At 45.1% G+C, this 17605-nt stretch overlaps 1 protein-coding gene and 1 pseudogene across 2 annotated transcripts in view; both read right to left on the reverse strand.

Annotated features, from left to right (window-relative positions):
- FLT3 (fms related receptor tyrosine kinase 3) overlaps window positions 1-17186 on the reverse strand; it is a gene marked incomplete at its 3' end in the record, with an annotated part of 65206 nt that extends 48020 nt beyond the window's left edge. The window contains exons 1-2 of the mRNA XM_080940724.1: window positions 17120-17186; window positions 721-842 (exon numbers count right to left, since the gene is read on the reverse strand). Of these exons, the coding sequence (XP_080796850.1) occupies window positions 721-842; window positions 17120-17162 (165 nt within the window). The 5' untranslated portion in view covers window positions 17163-17186. The remainder of the gene's footprint in view (window positions 1-720; window positions 843-17119) is intronic.
- On the reverse strand, window positions 901-4184 carry LOC308439234 (V-type proton ATPase 21 kDa proteolipid subunit c''-like; annotated as a pseudogene). Its single transcript has 3 exons — window positions 4003-4184; window positions 2152-2954; window positions 901-911 (listed from the first exon to the last, which is right to left on the reverse strand). The product of its transcript is annotated as a V-type proton ATPase 21 kDa proteolipid subunit c''-like (transcript).
- Window positions 17187-17605: the final 419 nt, after the last annotated feature.

Raw genomic sequence — 17605 nt, forward strand, 5'->3', positions numbered from 1 at the left:
GAATGAGAACCACCATTGGAGAGAGAGCAAGAAGAACTGCCATTCACTAGGGGCCAAGAGAACATGTCCCTGAGGGCTGCCTGGCTGTGGCTTAGAGCATCCCAGACACAACATAGTAAGTAGTAACTTGGGTTAGGGATAGGAGGTGAATTCTAACAGCACAGAGGGTAGGCAGCTGCCCAGCTATTTTATAGTCATCTGGGAACATAAATGGCTTAAGACGGGAAGGAACCCTGAGCTGTGACATTTTAAAAAAATATTTATTACAACGGGAAAGGGAAATATTGGCAGTGTAATGGCTCAGGGGGCAAAGAAAGAGGACCAGCACTCACGAGTGGTCCTCTAACCATCACACCGGCATGCCTATGCAACCCACACATAAACACACACACAAGTAAACGTAAAGGGGTGTGAGGGGGAAGGGAAAGGAAAGAGAAGGACTCACCACTTCCTCACACTGGGTATGGGTGCCCTTTCAAAGAGACCATGACACAGATCTTCCCCTGTGCACACGCGTATACAAACACACTAACCCTCAGTGCTGGAGTTCGGTCCATGACCCCTTACCCTCCAGGATACAGCTGATGTCATGGCAGCAAGGTAGCTGAGCGTGTAGTGTGTAGTACACGCAGAGGATGGAAGTGCCCACTTAGCCATGGCAGATCCCATTAACCTATGAGGCCAAGGCAGAACAGAAGCTTTGCGTTCATATTACTTTACCATGACGTACGGCGATGACTTTCCCACTGCTGAGCCATTGTTCTTGTGACTGATTAAAACACACTTGATCACAGGCAGATCTTGGTTTGTAATGGTCTCAAGAATCATGACTGACAAAACAACTGTAAAACAAAACAAACAAAACAATGACGTTGGTACAGGCATGCCGTAGTAAGAAAATCAGCCCATGCCTTACCGCAGAACAAGGAAACAGAATGCCACCAGGGGAAAATGGTGGACAAGAGCACAGGAAGTCAAGTCTCATGAAAGCTGGTCTAGCTCTGACTAGAGCAGGGCATCCCATGCTATCTATTGAGATGGTGATGTTCTACTTCTGTGCGTCCAACATGGTGGCCACTGGCCACATGTGGCTGGCTGTTAAGCTTTTGAAGTGAGGCTGAGGATACTAAGAAACTTATGTGCTAACTCTGGGGTCCTGTAATAGAGGGTACTCTCTTTCTTTCTTTGTTGCTCTCTGTCTCTGTAATAAATAAACAAATAAATTTGTTTATTTATTTATTTATATGAGGACACTGTCACTGTCTTCAGACACACACCAGGAGAGGGCGTTGCATCCCATGACAGATGGTTGTGAGCCACCATGTGGTTGCTAGAAACTGAACTCAGGACCTCTGGAAGAACAGTCAGTGCTCTTAACTGCTGAGCTGACGCATGTCTTTAATCCCAGCACTCCAGGAGGCAGAGACAAGCGGATTTCTGTGAATTTGAACCCAGTCTGGTCTATATAGCATGATGTAGGCCAGCCAAAGTTATATAGTGAGACCCTGTCTCAAAAAAAAACAAACCACCATGATGTTTATGGTCTAATTTACTTAAATTGAATACATTAGAATATTTAACTTTGGAAATGGGTATAATGTATTTAGTTAAAGCTATACCTATACAAACACCCCGACACACACACTCAAATTGATTGTGAGCTTTTCTTTTCTCCTCCAAAGTTTCCTGTTTCAAACAGGTGCTACCCTTTGGTAGCTGAGCCACATATGGGGTTCCAGCTGTGTCACATCCTCAACAACATTTGCTACAGTAAAACCATCGGTTTTTCTATTATTTAAAATTGTATTGTTATTTCGTGTGTGCTGGCACATGCATGTGTGTGTGGGTCACAAGTCAGGTAGCTGAGTTTTTGTGATACACTTTTACCTGCTGGGTCATCTTCTGCCTACAAGACTTTCCCGCTTCCTAGGGCACACTGCGTGTTTTTTGTCTATTTGAGCTGGAGTGACGGGGTAAGTGACATACTATAGCTTTAATCGCCCAGTTAAATGTCTTTGATCTTTGTTTTCCCGTTGGTCTTGCTGAGGCTCATTGGTTTTCCTTGTCTTTCATCCACACTGGCTTGTCGTCATTACTTTGCTTCTCTTGTTCATTGGTTTTTTTTTTTTTTTGGGGGGGGGGTGCAAATACCAAGTTTATGGAAGATGGGCTGGATGGGGGCTGCGGGGCCACAGGTGCACAGCTGTACACGGTCACCATTGGCAGACCACTCCCCACACTGGGGTTCGGTCTGGACCGCAATGCCTCCAAAGTCAACAGGCAGCGAGAGGTGAGCGCGGGAGGGCCCTGAACACCAAGCCCCAGAAAGGCTAAGGGACACAGCTCCAGGAAAAACCAGCAATAAATAACAGTAGGGCACAGCCCCACCCACACAGGTCATCTGGTCACCCATCTTCACTCTGGAGGTCTGAAGGGTTGCAACGATGACCGCAAAGAGGCCAGTGGCACTGCCAAAAATCTCCACGATGAGAAGTTTTACAAAGAGGTAGGTTGGAGTTCTGCGCATCGGCTACGGCAGCCCCACTGCCCACGATGCCCACGCAGACTCTGCAAAACAGATTGGACAGACCGACCATGAGGCCAGCTCCAAACATGGAGTAGCCTGCACGGTAGTTTCGATGGCCAATGGCCTTGGGGTCAGTAGCACTGAAAGGCTCAGCCATGTTGCTGATGGCAATTGCCATGATGGCGCCATAGATGGCCACCGCTTTCACCCCACCCCCAATGATGGAAGAGCTGGTAATATAGATTCCCTGGGCTGCTCCAACCACAGACAGACAGATTGCTAGGCCAATGCCCAGATTCGGCCATATGAAGGGGGAAGTTTCCATCAGGAGCCGTACCCATCAAAGCGAAAGCCCAGTTCAAAGATGATATAGCAGATTCCCACGATGATCATACAGGCCCAGGAGGCCACAGAGATCCCGAGGCAACTCCAGCCCCATCATGGCTGCAGTGGGGGTAGGGGGCAGATCGGTGGGACCTTAGCCTAACCACGTCCACCGTCCGCCCCACAGCCAGTCTGTCCACCCGCCCTGTTCATTGGGTTTTAACTCTGGTCATGATTATTTTCTTTATTTTGCTTATATGGAGCTGAATTTGCTATTTTCCTTTTGTTTTTTCTTTGTTTTTTGTTTTGTTTGTTTATTTGTTTTCTTTATGTGTGTGCTTTTGTTTGTTTTGTTTGCTTGAGACAGGGTTTCTCTGTGCAGTCCTGGCTGTCCTGAAACTCACTCTGTAGACCAGGCTGGACTTGAACTCGGAGATCTGCCTGCCTCTGCCTCTCCAGTGCTGGGATTAAAGGCCTGGGCCGCTATGGCAAACTTCCTTTTGTTTCTTTTGTTTGACTGTGAAGCCATTGACTTGAGATCTTTATTCTTTTAGAGTGGCTCACACCTATAATCCTGGCATAGAAGATGCTGAGCAGGCAGATAATTTCCATGAATTTAAGACTACACAGCAAGCCTCTGTCTCAAAACAATCTGTAGCTAAAAGCTGTAATTAACAATTAAAAAGTAAATGTCTAATAAAAATCTAATGTTCAAAATGTGGGGCTTGAGGCATGACTCAGTAAAAGAGGGCTTGCCTTGGATGTGTAAGGTGTTTGGTTCAATCCCTAACACCAAAACAAAACAAAAAACAAACCAACCAAACAAACAAACAAAAAAAATCAGAAAGCAGCTTGGGCTAGAATGATGGCTCAGTGGTAATTTCTGCTTCAGAGGCACCTCACGTGGTACCATATTCACCTCATTTTCCTTGTCATTCAGTTCAAACTACATTTGATTTCCTGGTTTCTTCTTGACCCATGGAGTCTTCGTAACAGTGCTTTGATTTTTTTCAGATACGTTTTTCTGCTAGCAACTCCTAATTCAGTACCATTTCTGCCAAATGATTCATCTTTTACATCTGGAATCTTTCAAAGTGCGTTCCATAGCTCAGAGCAGACACTGTCTTCATAGGCATATAAGCTGTGTATGCCTGCGGGGACGTGGGGTAGGGGAGGGGCTGTCAACTGCTGTTGGTCGACGGAGTTGATCAAGACTTCTCTTTCCCTCACTGATGGCTTTCCTCATGGTGCCAATTACTGACAGAGTGCTGAACCCTGTGAAGATGACGGTCGATTTGCCGGAGTTTCCTTGCACCTCAGCCAGAGTTCTCATGCACACGTCTGAGCTTTTCCTAGACATACGGTGGTTAGGGTTCTTCCATTCTTTTAACAAAACAAGCCTTACATTACAAGTGACTCTGCCCTGAAATACACTCTGATGCTGTTAAAGCCCCAGTACATGTTTAGATTAGTGTTAACAGGAAACTTTCCCTACATTTAGTTAGGTCATTAAGTAAGTAAGCAATTTTTTGAGATGGAGCCTTACTGTGTAGCTCTAATAGGCCTGAACTCACTATGTAAACCAGGTTGGCCTTGAACTCACAGAGATTCTCCGGCCTTTCCTTCCCAGCCCTAACATTAAAGATGTGTGCCACCATGCCTGGCCGTTCATTCTTTTCTGTTTAGTCTATTACAATCTCGTATGCAGAAGACTTTGCTTATGTGGCACGAAGTTTAAACTTGTCTTTTGAAATGAAATCTGACTAACTTTGTCTTTTTAAATACTGACCTTTGTTTTTATGTTTTAATTAAAACCTTATTATAAAGAACTTGAAAATAAAATCATCACATGGCAGAATTACTCTTTCTGTTGTGATATTGGTGGTGAGTTTGTGAGATTATTGGTGTAATTAAGTCTATCATCCTGTCCTTTGATTTCTATGTATTCTGTGTGCTCTTAATTCCTTGTCTTTTTCTGCCTCCTTTGGGAATAGCTGGTTGTGTGTGTGTGTGTGTGTGTGTGTGTGTGTGTGTGTGTGTGTGTGTGTGTAGGTGCATACAGAGGCCAGAGATTGACACTGTGTATATTACTCTTATAGTTACTGTTCCAGTGCTGTGAACAGACACCATGACCAAGGCAACTCTTATAAAGAACATTTATTTGGGGCTGGCTTACAGGTTCAGAGCTTTAGTATCATCATAGAAACATGGCAGCATGCAGGCAGACATATTGCTGGAGAAGGAGCTGAAGGTTCTACAACTTGATCTGAGGCAGAAAGAGAACTGACATAGTAGACATAGCTTGAGCATAGGAGACCTCAAAGCCCACCTCCATATGACACACTTCTTCCAACAAGGTCATACCTCCTAGTAGTACCCATAAGTCTATGGGGGCTATTCCTGTTCAAACCACCACATACTCCATCACTTTCTATCTAATTTTCTGAGACAGGCTCTCTCACTGAACCTGGGTTTCTGTTTCAGCAAGACTGGCCATCAAGCCACTGGAATTAACTTGTCACTATGTCCCCAGCACCAGGGTTATAGAGGCATGGTCGTTACGTGGATTCATCAGATCCAAATTCTCAGAATGGAGGTGTTTTCCAATCACTCCTCCTGTAGGACAACATTTTTATTGGAGGGATGCAATAAGCCGAGATGGGGAGCCCACAATAAAACAAAATGCAGATGCCTCCAAAGTCCAGCTTGCTGAACCAGTGAGTTTTATTGGAGTTACAGAAATATGGGTGAGGGGTTACTTAAAGGAGCAGAAATGACTCAAAGACAGATGCATCACCAAGGCCCTTCCCCATGGGTGGTAGCTCACCAAACTGGGAACCTGGAACCCACTGCACAGCCTACAGATAGCTCAACAGGTTGGTGAGTGTCCTTTCCAAGTGACTCCATTGATGTAAACCTTTGTCAGGCAGCTCTGCTACCTTTTGTATCTTCCAAGCAGCTACCTGGCCATGACCATGTCAAGAGTCATCTTGGCAGCTTTTATGGCTTACTCTGGTAGGGACCTAGTGAATGAATTTGGTCACTTTGAGGGGCTTCTTGAAGCTGTTTTGAAGTTCTTTTATCTCCCTTCTTCAAAAGCTTCCCTGTAGGATGAAGTGTTTCAATTTCAGGGGAAACTATTACACAACACAACTCTGACAAATCATTTGTATCCATAATATACAAATAACTCTTCAAACCCAACAATAAGAAAGTAACAAAGCAAGGAAATGAGTAAGTGTGTGGCAATTGCTTCACATCATCAGCCACTTAGGGAAACACAAATCAAAACCACAACCTGTTGCTACATCTTTATTCCAATTGGGAGGGGCGAGAGGGGATGGGGGAAGCTAGAAGGATCCAGACTGAGAAGGGAAACAGAGACAAAAACAGAAAACTTGACTACAGCCCATGCAGACAATAGAGTTGAGCAACTGCAATTCTCATGTGCCCTTGGGGCAGATGAAGATGGCACAGCTCAGTTAAGACAACAGTTAAGCAGTTATGCAGCCTAAAATTCATTGATACAATACCATGCTTACATATTTACCTAGAGAAATTAACACTGTGCTCATGTGAACCGCCTGTACTTGAACTTTTCCGAAACCACTCATAATCGACAGAAACCAGGAGAAAAACCAAAGTCTAAAAGACAGCTTAATAGGTAAATAAACTATGACATATGACATTAGAATACTACTCAGCAACAGAAAGGAAAAATAGTGATATGTAACAGCATGAGGTAACCTCAAAGAATTTATTATAGTCCAGACATGGTGGTACGCAGCTTTAACCCTAGCTCAGAAGGCGAGGGTCGGTGGATCTCATGAGTTCTAGGACAGCCCTACCTAAACAATATAATTCTAGGTCCGCAAACGAAGTCAAAAGACCACATATTATACACTTCCACACACAAATTTTGAAAAGAGGGAAATAATAGCAAGAGAAAAGCAATTATTGACTGCCAGGGGTTGGGTGTAGAAAACCGGGGTTTACAATGATCACAGGGGAATTGGTGCTGGGAGTGAATAGTGATGTTTGTGTTCTGTTTTGTTTCTAATGAACTCTGGGAAGCAGACATTTTAAAAGGTAAAATTCCTATAGCAGCATGACTCATCACATCTGCACGTTAAAGGCTGATGAATAACTTGAAGTCATCAGTGGGAAGCTTCTTACCCAAGAATCCATTCCAAAGCCATAGTGAAAATTCCCAGATCATTGTTGTAAATCCATGTGGGAACATTGGAATTAAAAATGGTGAAGAGGATTGCAAAATTATATGCTTTGAAAGGAAAAAAAAAAAATGGCCCTGCGGAGGGTACTTTCAGGGGATGACATCAGTCTAAAATCAAAGTCTAGGCTAAAGCAGTTCTCTCTTGAGAAGCCCACACTTCCTCCTCATGTTCACACCCTCCATCCCACTGAACTCATGCTAAAGCCTCTATTAAAATCTTTTCTTGCGCTGTAGAGATAGCTCAGCAATTGAGAGCACTGACTGCTCCTCCAGAGGTCCTGAGTTCAAATCCCAGCAACCACATGGTGGCTCACAACCATCTGTAATGAGATCTGATGTCCTCTTCTGGTGTGTCTGAAGACAGCTACGGTGTACTCATATAAATAAAATAAATAAATCTTTTAAAAAAGAAAAAAATATTTTTTAATAAACCACAACATTGCTTCACGCCAGAACTAAGTAAATTCAAGTGTGGTAGTGCATGCCTGTAAAACAGGCCTATAGAGGCAGAGGCAGGAGAGTTGCCTCAACTCTCAGGCAAGTGTAGTCTATATAAATTCAAAACCAGTGAGTTACAGAGTGAGGCTGGCTCATCTCCTTTTCTTTCTTTCTTTTTAAATAATACTAAGAAAAGGTTTAGAATTGTTATATGTATATGAGCTTGCCTGAATATGCTACATGATGCTGGTCATGAGCTGCCATGAGGGAGTTGGGAACAGAACTGAGTCCCCCCTCATTTCCCATCCAACCTTTAGCCACGCCCTAGCATTTCACCGTCTTGATTATCCTCAAATCTCCCCTCAGTTTGGCCCTGGTGACTGTTTCTGATGTGGTCCACTGCCAACATCCCTTTAGCGGGTCCCTGTATGACAGCTCAGCTCGCCCACTCTCCATCCTCCACACTGACACCACACATCCTCCACTCAAACCCCTCGGCAGGGTCCTTACCGGTTTTGGACTCGCAGGTCCCTTGAAGAATCATGAAAGTAATGAATACTTTCTCTTAAAAGTAAATAAATCAAACAATGCACTTGGGGGACAGAGAGGGGGAGAGAGAGGGAAAACGATTTAACAGATTTCCTGAAACCAGTCAGAGGTTCCTGGTCTCCATGATAAAGGCCAAGCTCCAGGCTAGCAAGATGGTCTGTCGGTGATTCTCACCAAGCATGAGAACCCAAGTTTGGATCTCTGGGACCTACCTGGTAGAAGAAAGTGACCAACATCTTCAAGTTGTGCTCTGACCTCTAAACACATGCTTTGGTGCTCCTGGGCACGTGGGTACGTGGGTGCCTGTATCTCTGTCTGTCTGTCTGTCTCTCATACACACACACAAACACACACACACACACACACACACACACACACACACACACTAAATAAGTATAAAGATTAATTTTCTGAGTTAGAACATTATGAAGAATAGCCACTGTAATCCTAGAGACCTCAGTTACCATGCCCCAGCAACCAAGACAGGAATTATGGTTTTCCTCAGGTATGTTATCCTGAATCTTGTTCCTTTCTGGGACTCCTTCCTACTTGCTGGGACTGTCCTCACCCTCTCCTTTCCCCATCACACATCCTCCCAGCATTGTTGGAATGGTCTCTCCTCTCAGAAGCTCGGCCTCACTTTCTGTGGGTATTAGAGGCTTCAATTCTGTAGATGCTTCTAAAGTTGTATCACAATTCCAGCTCTGTGTCTGAGCTGGCACCTCAGCTGCCAGCAACCTCAGCATTAGCCAGTGAATCCTTTGAGGGGGGCAGTGCTGTGAGGCAATTTGGAGGTGCTGGTACCTGGGAGGTGCTAGGGACAGGAGCGGACTCGAATGCATCCTAGGCAAGGGATGTAATACGGAGGCACAGTACAGCCCTGGGGAGCACTTAACATGGGGTTCTAGAAGTACACCTCACTCAAAAGCACTTAGAAGAAGTGAGGGAGGGGTGGGGGGAGAAGGGAAGGACTAAGGGAGGGAGGCCATACACACAGGATTGACTCCAAACCCTAAGGGTATTGTCTGCAAAGCACACACCTGAAAGTGCTGCAGACTCATCACTCGAAGGGGCTGTCTCCTGTTCCAAACGAGGAACTTCAGTGCAAAGCCATTCCCACCACCAGGTTTCCTATTTGCATTCTGAGTCCTGAGATGTCTACGTGCATTTCCACCAAGAACAGAATAGCATTGGGAAACCTGACTCTGATCACAGAGGATTTTGTTTTACAGACAAGGCTTCTCTGTATAGCCCTGGCTGTCCTGGAACTGACTCCGTGGATTTGGTTGGTCTTGAACTCATGGAGATCCGCCTGCCCCTGCCACTTCCTGAATGCTGGGACTAAAGGCATGCACTACCACTCACTGCCTAGTGATCACAGAAGATTTTTAAGATGGAATTTGGTGGGTACCTTAGAATTAAAAACTCAGTATTTAAGAGAAAAAATTTTCAATATACTGCTATATATGCAAATATATAGTTTTAATATATACAAATATAGTATAGACAATAACTCTCTGAAGGATTCTTGGCTCCCAATCAACATAATAACAGTAGTGAAAACACACACTTACATGCACATGCATACGTACATGCACTCTTTCGCATGCACACACACACACACACACACACACACACACACACATTTTACTGTTTAAACAACCCCCCAGAAATACCAATAGTTCCTCTTTTAGAATATTATGCAATTCCTCTAGCCGCAAAAGAACATTGTGTGTGTGTTTTACATTATTTTTATATTTCCTTCACATGTGCTGGTATCTAAAGTACAAAGTGCTATGAGTCAACTCAACAACGTTCGTGACTTCTACAACAGCTTTCGTCGTTATTTGCGTACGGCTGAGGAGACAGCCACTGGAGAAACCAACCAAACCACCCAGGCACAGGGTTCACAAGAGACCCTATCTCTCAGAGGAAGAAAAACTTTTGACCTTGTATCCATGGCTAAAGCTTCCTTAGAAGCCACAGTGAGGAGAAACATCTAAAGATAGACAAAGTTAGACAGGTATGGTAACCCCAACACTTGGAAGGCTGAGGTAGAAGGAACTCAGTCAGGCCAGCCTTGTTGGTGAGACTCTTTGTCTTAGAAAAAAACAAAAAACAAAACAAAAAAAAAAAAAAAAAAAAAAAAAAAACAACCGACTACCACCACCAGCAAGAGTAACTCAGACCCTCAATACTCTTCTCGGGTTAACCCCTTGAGTCCTGAGCTCAGCTGAGTGAATTTCAGAGCAGCAGGTCCAAGCTATGCAGTATGATAAACCACATTAGTATTCCCATTATCTGCAAGACACCTTTGTAAACCCTGAGGACTGGGTGTGGCAGCACACATTTCTATAATTCCAGGACTGAGGAGGCAGAGGAAGGAGTTGGGGCCAGCTTGGAATACCACCTGGAAAAAAAAAAAAAAAACTTCCTCAAAAAGTACCAAAGAACCCAGGCGGTGGTGCGTGCCTGTGATCCCAGTGTTTAGGGGGCAAAGACAAGACAGTTCTCTGTGAGTTTCAGACCAGCCTAGTCAACGATGCAAGTTCTGGGATAACCAGGGATACATAGAGAAGCCCTGTCTTGAAGAAAAGAAAAAGAAGGGGGTGGGGAGACAATAAACTCAATATTTTATTTTGTATGCTAATTGATTTTTTAATTTATAAATAAAAGTTTGCTATGATTTTGTCAAATAAAAATCTCACCCAGAGCTAGGAGTGGTAGCACATGCCTTCATTCCCAGCACTCAGACGCAGAAAGAGGCAGGCGGATGACTGTGAGTTTGAGGCCAGCCTGATATTACAGAGTGAGCTCCGGGTCAGCCAGAACTGCATAGTGAGACCCTGACTCAAAACCAAACAAAACAATACATGCCAGGTAATACTTAAAAACTATTTTGAATCAGTCAGAAAGCAACCTATCTTCTTCCTTCCTTTCTTCCTTCCTTCCTTCCTTTCTTCCTTCCTTCCTTCCTTCCTTCCTTGTCTCTATCTTTTGATGGCAATCTCTGACATCGAATGTGTGTTTCATTGTCAGGGGCTCCTACCACACTGATTTCTAAGTATCATCAGTGAGTGAGGACAGGAGTGGCCCAGTCATTCTCGGTGGAGCACAAACACTCCCTGGTGATAAAATGTAGTCAACACATTTTCTCAAAGAACCATTTAATAAACTGCTCTTGCTAGGTACCATGGCCTGAGCTATAGAAGCTCAGGACCAGCCATAGTGGAAAGACCAAATCCAAACAGCCTCCCTGCCAGGCTTTAGAATGTACCTTTACAGTCTTAGCACTTAAGAAGCTGGGCCAGGAGGATCAAGAGTTCAAAGTCATCCTTGGCTACATATTAAGTTGGAGGTAAGCTTGGGCAACATAAGATTGTCTCTCTCTTTCACATATGCACATACCCTATTCAAACCCAACTGCACCCAACTGCTTCTTTCCCACATGCAAAAGATCCTTATTTGGCTTTGCAACAGATCATTCCTTTTACCTCTCAACTGCAAGAACATTGCTTTTTCCACAGGCATATAATACACTCTATCTATATTTAAGAAGTTTTACAAGGTAATGCCCTTGGGGGTCCTATTCTTCTCATGGAAGCCAGAGAAGAATAGGTCAGCATGCACTTCTGGAGGTCAGAGAACAATCAGGTATTTTCATCCCCCCACCTTGTCTGAGGTAAGGTTTCCCTGTTATTCGCTGCTGCATAGTCAACCTAGCTGATCCATGGCTTCTCCTGTCTCCCTTCCCATCTCCCTGTTTCCCTGATATTACACACCAGGCTCAGCTTTAATGGGTTCTGAGGATTCAAAGTCATGCTATGTTTAATCTACAAGTATTTAGTGATCAAAATATCTGTTGGTAGTACTTCCTCTCTTCCCTCATTGTCAAAAAAAAAAAAAAAAAAGGAAAAAAAAAGAAAAGAAAAAGAAAGAAAGAAAGAGAACAACTGCTGTAAAGTTGAACTAACCAAAACAAAAATCTCATGGGATTAGAGAGAGGGCTCAGTGGTTAAGAGCTCTTCCAATGTATTGGGGTTTGGTTTCCAGCACCCACATGGAGTCTTATAACCACTCCAATTCTAGGAGATTTGATGCCTTTTACTGGCTTTTGTGTGCACTGCACACACATGGTACATATACATACAAGCAGACATACTTGACTACCTGAGTTTGAACCCTGTGACCCAATAGTGAAAGGACAGAACTGACTTCTACAGATTTCCACCTGCTCACTGTCACACACACAAACACACACACACACACACACATACATACACACACACACACACACACACACACACACACACACACACACACACGGGGAGGGGGTGGAACAAAAGTAGCTGGACAGGGCAGTGGTGGCACACACCTTTAATCCCAGCACTCAGGTGACAGAGGCAGCCAGATTTCTTAGTTTAAGGCCAGGCTGGTCTACAGAGCAAGTTCTAGGACAGCCAGGGCCACACAGAGAAACCCTGTCTCAAACCCCACAACCACACACAAAAAAGAATTATGAAATGCTTTTCTTGGGAAAGGCAAAGACTGTTAAATACAATAAAACCAGCTATTCATACACAAGGTGAGACACCATTATTCCTTTTCTTTTTGTCCACATTGTCCAAAAAATGCTCTGTGCTTGGCATAGAAATAAGCATTCAATAACATGGATTACATTTAAAGAAAAAAAAATTGGGCTGGAGACTCAGCAGTTAAGAGCACTGACTGCTCTTCCAGAGGTCCTGAGTTCAATTCCCAGCAACCACATGGTGGCTCACAACCATCTGTAACAGGATCCAACGCCCTTTTCTAGTGTGTCTGAAGACAGCAACAATGTACTCATATACATAAAACAAAGAAATCTTTAAAAAAAATTTAAAATCCCCCTCATTTATGCTTCTGTTCATTTTTCTCATCTGAAGTTTTCCTAGGAAGTGTAAATTCCATCTTTAAAATATATATATATTCATTTTATTACGTGGGTGTGTGCTTGTATGTGTCTGTACATTGGTGTGTGCATGCGGGTGCTGGTGTATGCATATGCTCAGAGGCATCAGATCCCCTGAAGCTAGATTAGAGTGGTTGTGAGCTACCTGACATGGGCACTGGGAAGTGAACTCTGGTCCTCTGCAAGAGCAGCCTGCATTCTTCTCCACTGAGCCATTTCTCATGCCTTCCCAATCATTACTACCTCCTTACCCTACTATTTTCAGCTAAGCAGGCACTTTCCAAAGCAATGAAAACATCTTAACTGACAACTAAAAGTTACTGCAAGTGCTGTTTCTGTTTCATTTATAAGATGTAGATCATGCTTTAACAGCAGGCAGGAGTTCCCCCATTAACCTTTGGAAAATTTACTGCAGGCTGTTAAGAAGTCCCTATGAAGACATGAATAGCTAATGTAAACTCAGATGAGACAGGAATTAAAGCTAAAGCATTAGAGTCAGGGGCCATCAGAGGTGTGGTATCCAAAGGGCCCATATATTTGAGTGACTGGTTCCAGTTGGAACTGTTTGGAAAGGATTAGAAGGTGTGGCCTTGGGGGAGGTATGTCACTGGTAGTAGGGCTTTTAGGTTTCAAAAGTCTACTCCATTTCCAGTTAGCTCTGCCTGCTGGTGAATCAAGCTATGAACAGTCAGCTGATGCTCCGGCGCCATGTCTGTCTGCCTATTGCTATGTCCCCACCATGATGGTCAAGGACTCTCTTCCTCTGAAACTGTAAGCTCCACACCTCTTGTTTTCTAAAAGTTGCCTCGGTCATGGTATCCCTTTACAGCAAAAGAAACGTAACTAAGATGGGTTGGCTCTAGGGGTGGGTTATGGAGGACTTTGGACCTTTAATCACTGTAAAGAGATCATATAATGAGCTGCTCTACTAGACACTTGGAAGACAGTAAGTAGTATTGAGAGCATGGTGGACTAGGGAAGCCCAGCTCAGGAAGTCTTACAGGGGAAAAACACTAGCAACTGGGCTTGAGACCATCTTTATGATATTTTGGCAAAGAATGTGGCTGCTTTTTACCCTTGTCCTAAGAATATGCCTGGGGTCGAATTGTTTGGCACAGGTTATTCCAGGACAGCCTAATACTGACTGTGTTGTGTGGTTAGGAGTGATCATTCTCATGCAGATCTACAGTGAAAAAGGGCACGGGCGAGGCAAAAAGAAATAAATAAAAAAAATGTTTGAGTAGAAAAAGAGCACCAGGAAATTTAATGTTGAAGCCAAGTCTTATGCTCAAAGAGATAAGAAGCTTAAAGAAAGGCTTTTGGTGAAATGGAATCCAGGAAGTCTGCCCTTGGGGCAAGACCCCATTTACTTAAGCTTTCACCTTGCAAAAATGAAATGCATAAGGATTCTTCTACTCCTAAAACACAAGAAAAGGTGTTTAACAAAGGAAATAAACAGATCAAAGTGTATGCACATGTAACTCCTGCCTGAGTAGGCGGCATCTGCCACCAGGTTTTGGCTTTAGTTTGAAGAGAATAGGAGGAAAGGGTTTGTGGAACTTTCCTCCACAGTTAAGGAGAGCCTCTGAGACCAGGCATATGTCAGGGAACTCCCTGCATGAAGACCAGCAGAGGCCAATGCTAAAAACGGTGAAAGTGAAGTCTGGACTGTGTTGGAGACCCTAGGATGTTGGGAATGCCAAAGCTAAAGGAGACCAGCCAAGGACAGCTAGCTACAGACCAGGAATGGAACCAGCTCATCGAAGAGAAGTGTGTTGCAGTCAGCAAGGCTGGAAGGGCAGAGCTGTCTAAGCCTTTGAAATCAGACAGAGCATACAGGATTTTGAGTTTGCCCTGCTGGGCTTCAGTCTTAGTTTGGCCCAGTATTTCCTCACTATGGCCCCATTTTCACATTCCAAATGGAAATTCACTTTCTGTACCACTGTTGGGAGTGTGTGATTTGCTTTTTGGCTTTTGCTTTTACAGGGGTTACAATTAAGAGGCTGCCTTGAGCCGCAGAAGAGCCCTTGAACTTTTAAACTGTTCCCCGGACTGTGATAGGCTACAGGGACTTCCAAAGTTGAATTAAATGCATTTTGCATTATGATAGGGCTAAAAGCCATCGAGTGGGAGGAGGGCAGGGAGTGTACTGTCCTGTTCTAAATGATAATGGCCCCCGTAGACTCATATATTTGAATGCTTGTGCCACAGATATCAAATAGTTTGGGAAGGATTAGATGTGGCCTTGATAGGAGAGGTATGTCATTAGGGGAGGACTTGGAGGTTTCAAAAGCCCAAGCCATTCCCAATTAGCTTGCTCTGTCTCATGCTTGTGGGTCTAAATGTGAGCTCTCAGCTACTGCTCCAGCGCAGTGCCTGCCTGTCATGTTTGTGTCAGCCCCACCCCCATAAGAGTCATAGACTCACCCTCTGAGATGCTAAGCAAGTCCCCAATAAAGTCTTTCTTTTATAAAGGTTGCCTTGGTCGTGGTGTCTCTGCACAGCAAAAGAAAAGTAGCCAAGGCAAACAAGAAGGAAGGCAGCAAGAAGAATGTGCCTCGCTGCTCCGACTATGAACTCTTCTGCAACAATAAAAGAGACAGTATCTCAGTTATTGCAATATCGAAATCCTCTCTTTGAAGTTCCAGTGTCCAACACAGATAAAGCCACATGTGTGTGAGCAGTGAAGAGAGAAAGGAGAGGGGCGGAGCATAACAGCCATTTGCTATTTGGAAATCTCACAAACTAGCAAAGGTGATTTCGAGTTTGAGGGGTTGGGGTGACTTTGAAGCTGAACCGCTCTGTCTTGATCCCCAGAGGTTATGTAGGCACGAGACATATAACGACTGGGGGTGGGGTGGACTCAGAAGACTTTGCATATTTGTTGTTTATGTGTTGCACTTAGAATCTGGAGAGGGATTAAGGCATTTCCTAAGACGTTCTGAGCGTGGTTGCAAGTCCTGCTCTGATACTGACTTACTTCCCTAGACCCCTTTAACCCTTTAGAAAAAAAAATCTCTGCTATGGGAAAGTCGTGAATACCATACACAGCAAAGCTAACTATTTTTGCATTAATAGAACCCCGAAAAGAAAAGCCCGTTATACTGTGCGTTTGAGAAGTCTCTATTTATCAACTAGTTTAAGAAAGGTAAAACGTTTTTTCCCCATCCTTTTCCTTTATAGCCTACGTGTTTTACTTTCTGATGCTTATTTTTTTAAATAATTGAAAACTATTTCTGCTCATTTATGTTGCAAATATTTTCTGTATTTGTCACCGAGGGTTCAAGCCAGAACCCTAAATCTTGGAGATGAAGGGGAAGTAGGTTACTGGGCAGACCGAGACCATGAGTACCTCAGAAGGCCGCAAAACTAGGTCAGGGCCTGATCTTTCCCTGACTCCTAGAACTCTGTCTCCAACTCCAACTCAATCCAACCCCTTTGTCTTCCCAAATACAAAGCTGACAGAACCGATCCGAACTGGGTCAGGTGGGGACGTTTTTTCCTATGGTTAGTTACCATTTCAAACACAACTATGCTGCCACCCAATCAGGTAATTTGGGACAGCAGTCCTCGGAGTCCTTGAAAATGTCACTAGGCTTTAATCCTAAAAATAAGACAAGAACGGAGAGGGGAAGGGTAGCTAGTATTTTCATTTGTAAATTTGTTTTGCATAGTATTTCCAAAGTAACTAACCACTGAGCTAACTGAAAATTGGGACAGGTGGGGGTCGCCAGGAGGGATGACCAACTCTAGCAGAGGATCCAATTAGAGTTTGCTCGGTCAACCTCCGCTTCAAAGTGGTGAGAACGCACCTACAGTAACCAGGGCTCCGGTCAGGGAGTCCTGGGCCACCTGCGCTGCTGCAGACTCTGAGGCTGGCCGAGCATCCAAGCCCAAGCCCAGGCACGGCGGCCGGGGACTGCGGAGGAGCGCTGCAGAGGTGGATAAGGGCGGGGGTGGGCGAACCGAAGCCAAGTTCACCGCTGGTGCGGGAGGGCGCGAAAGAGAGTGACGGCGGCGGCGAGGGGAGCTCGCGGTGGGTATGGGGGAGTGATGCGCGCTCAGCTGGGGCGGAGAGGGGGGTGAGGGGCCTTACCAAGCAGCCTCAGCCGGTCGCTGCGCCGCGCCAACGCCCGCATGGCCTCCGGTGCGCGCGGTACCCAGGCCGCCGGCCCAGCCTGTGATGCGGTCCCAGTGGCGCGCCCCGGGCTGCAGGTGGCTCGCTGAAGGATGCGCGTCACCGACCACAGATTCCCTCGGACTGGAGCAGAAGAGAGGGGGGAGGAACCTTTCCCCAGAGGCTGTGGCCGCGAGAACCCCGGGGCTGCCAGGCGGGCTGAATTGGCGCAGCGCTGCGGCCGAGCCCACGTGCCCGCCGTGGTCCCCAGCCTGCGCTCCTGGCACCCGGACTGCGGCAGGGGAGACTGGGTGCGGTCCCGCTGGGGAAGTTGCCTGGACTCGGTGGCTGAGTCCCCGGACCTCTGCTTTAAATTCCGAAGCGTGAGAAGAACGGGTAACACACAGACCTCTTCACGCGCGGGGATCTTTGATGCCCCATGATGGGTACCGAATCGGTGCTATA

Source organism: Micromys minutus, assembly GCF_963924665.1.
Source record: "Micromys minutus genome assembly, chromosome: 29".
Lineage (NCBI taxonomy): Eukaryota > Metazoa > Chordata > Mammalia > Rodentia > Muridae > Micromys > Micromys minutus.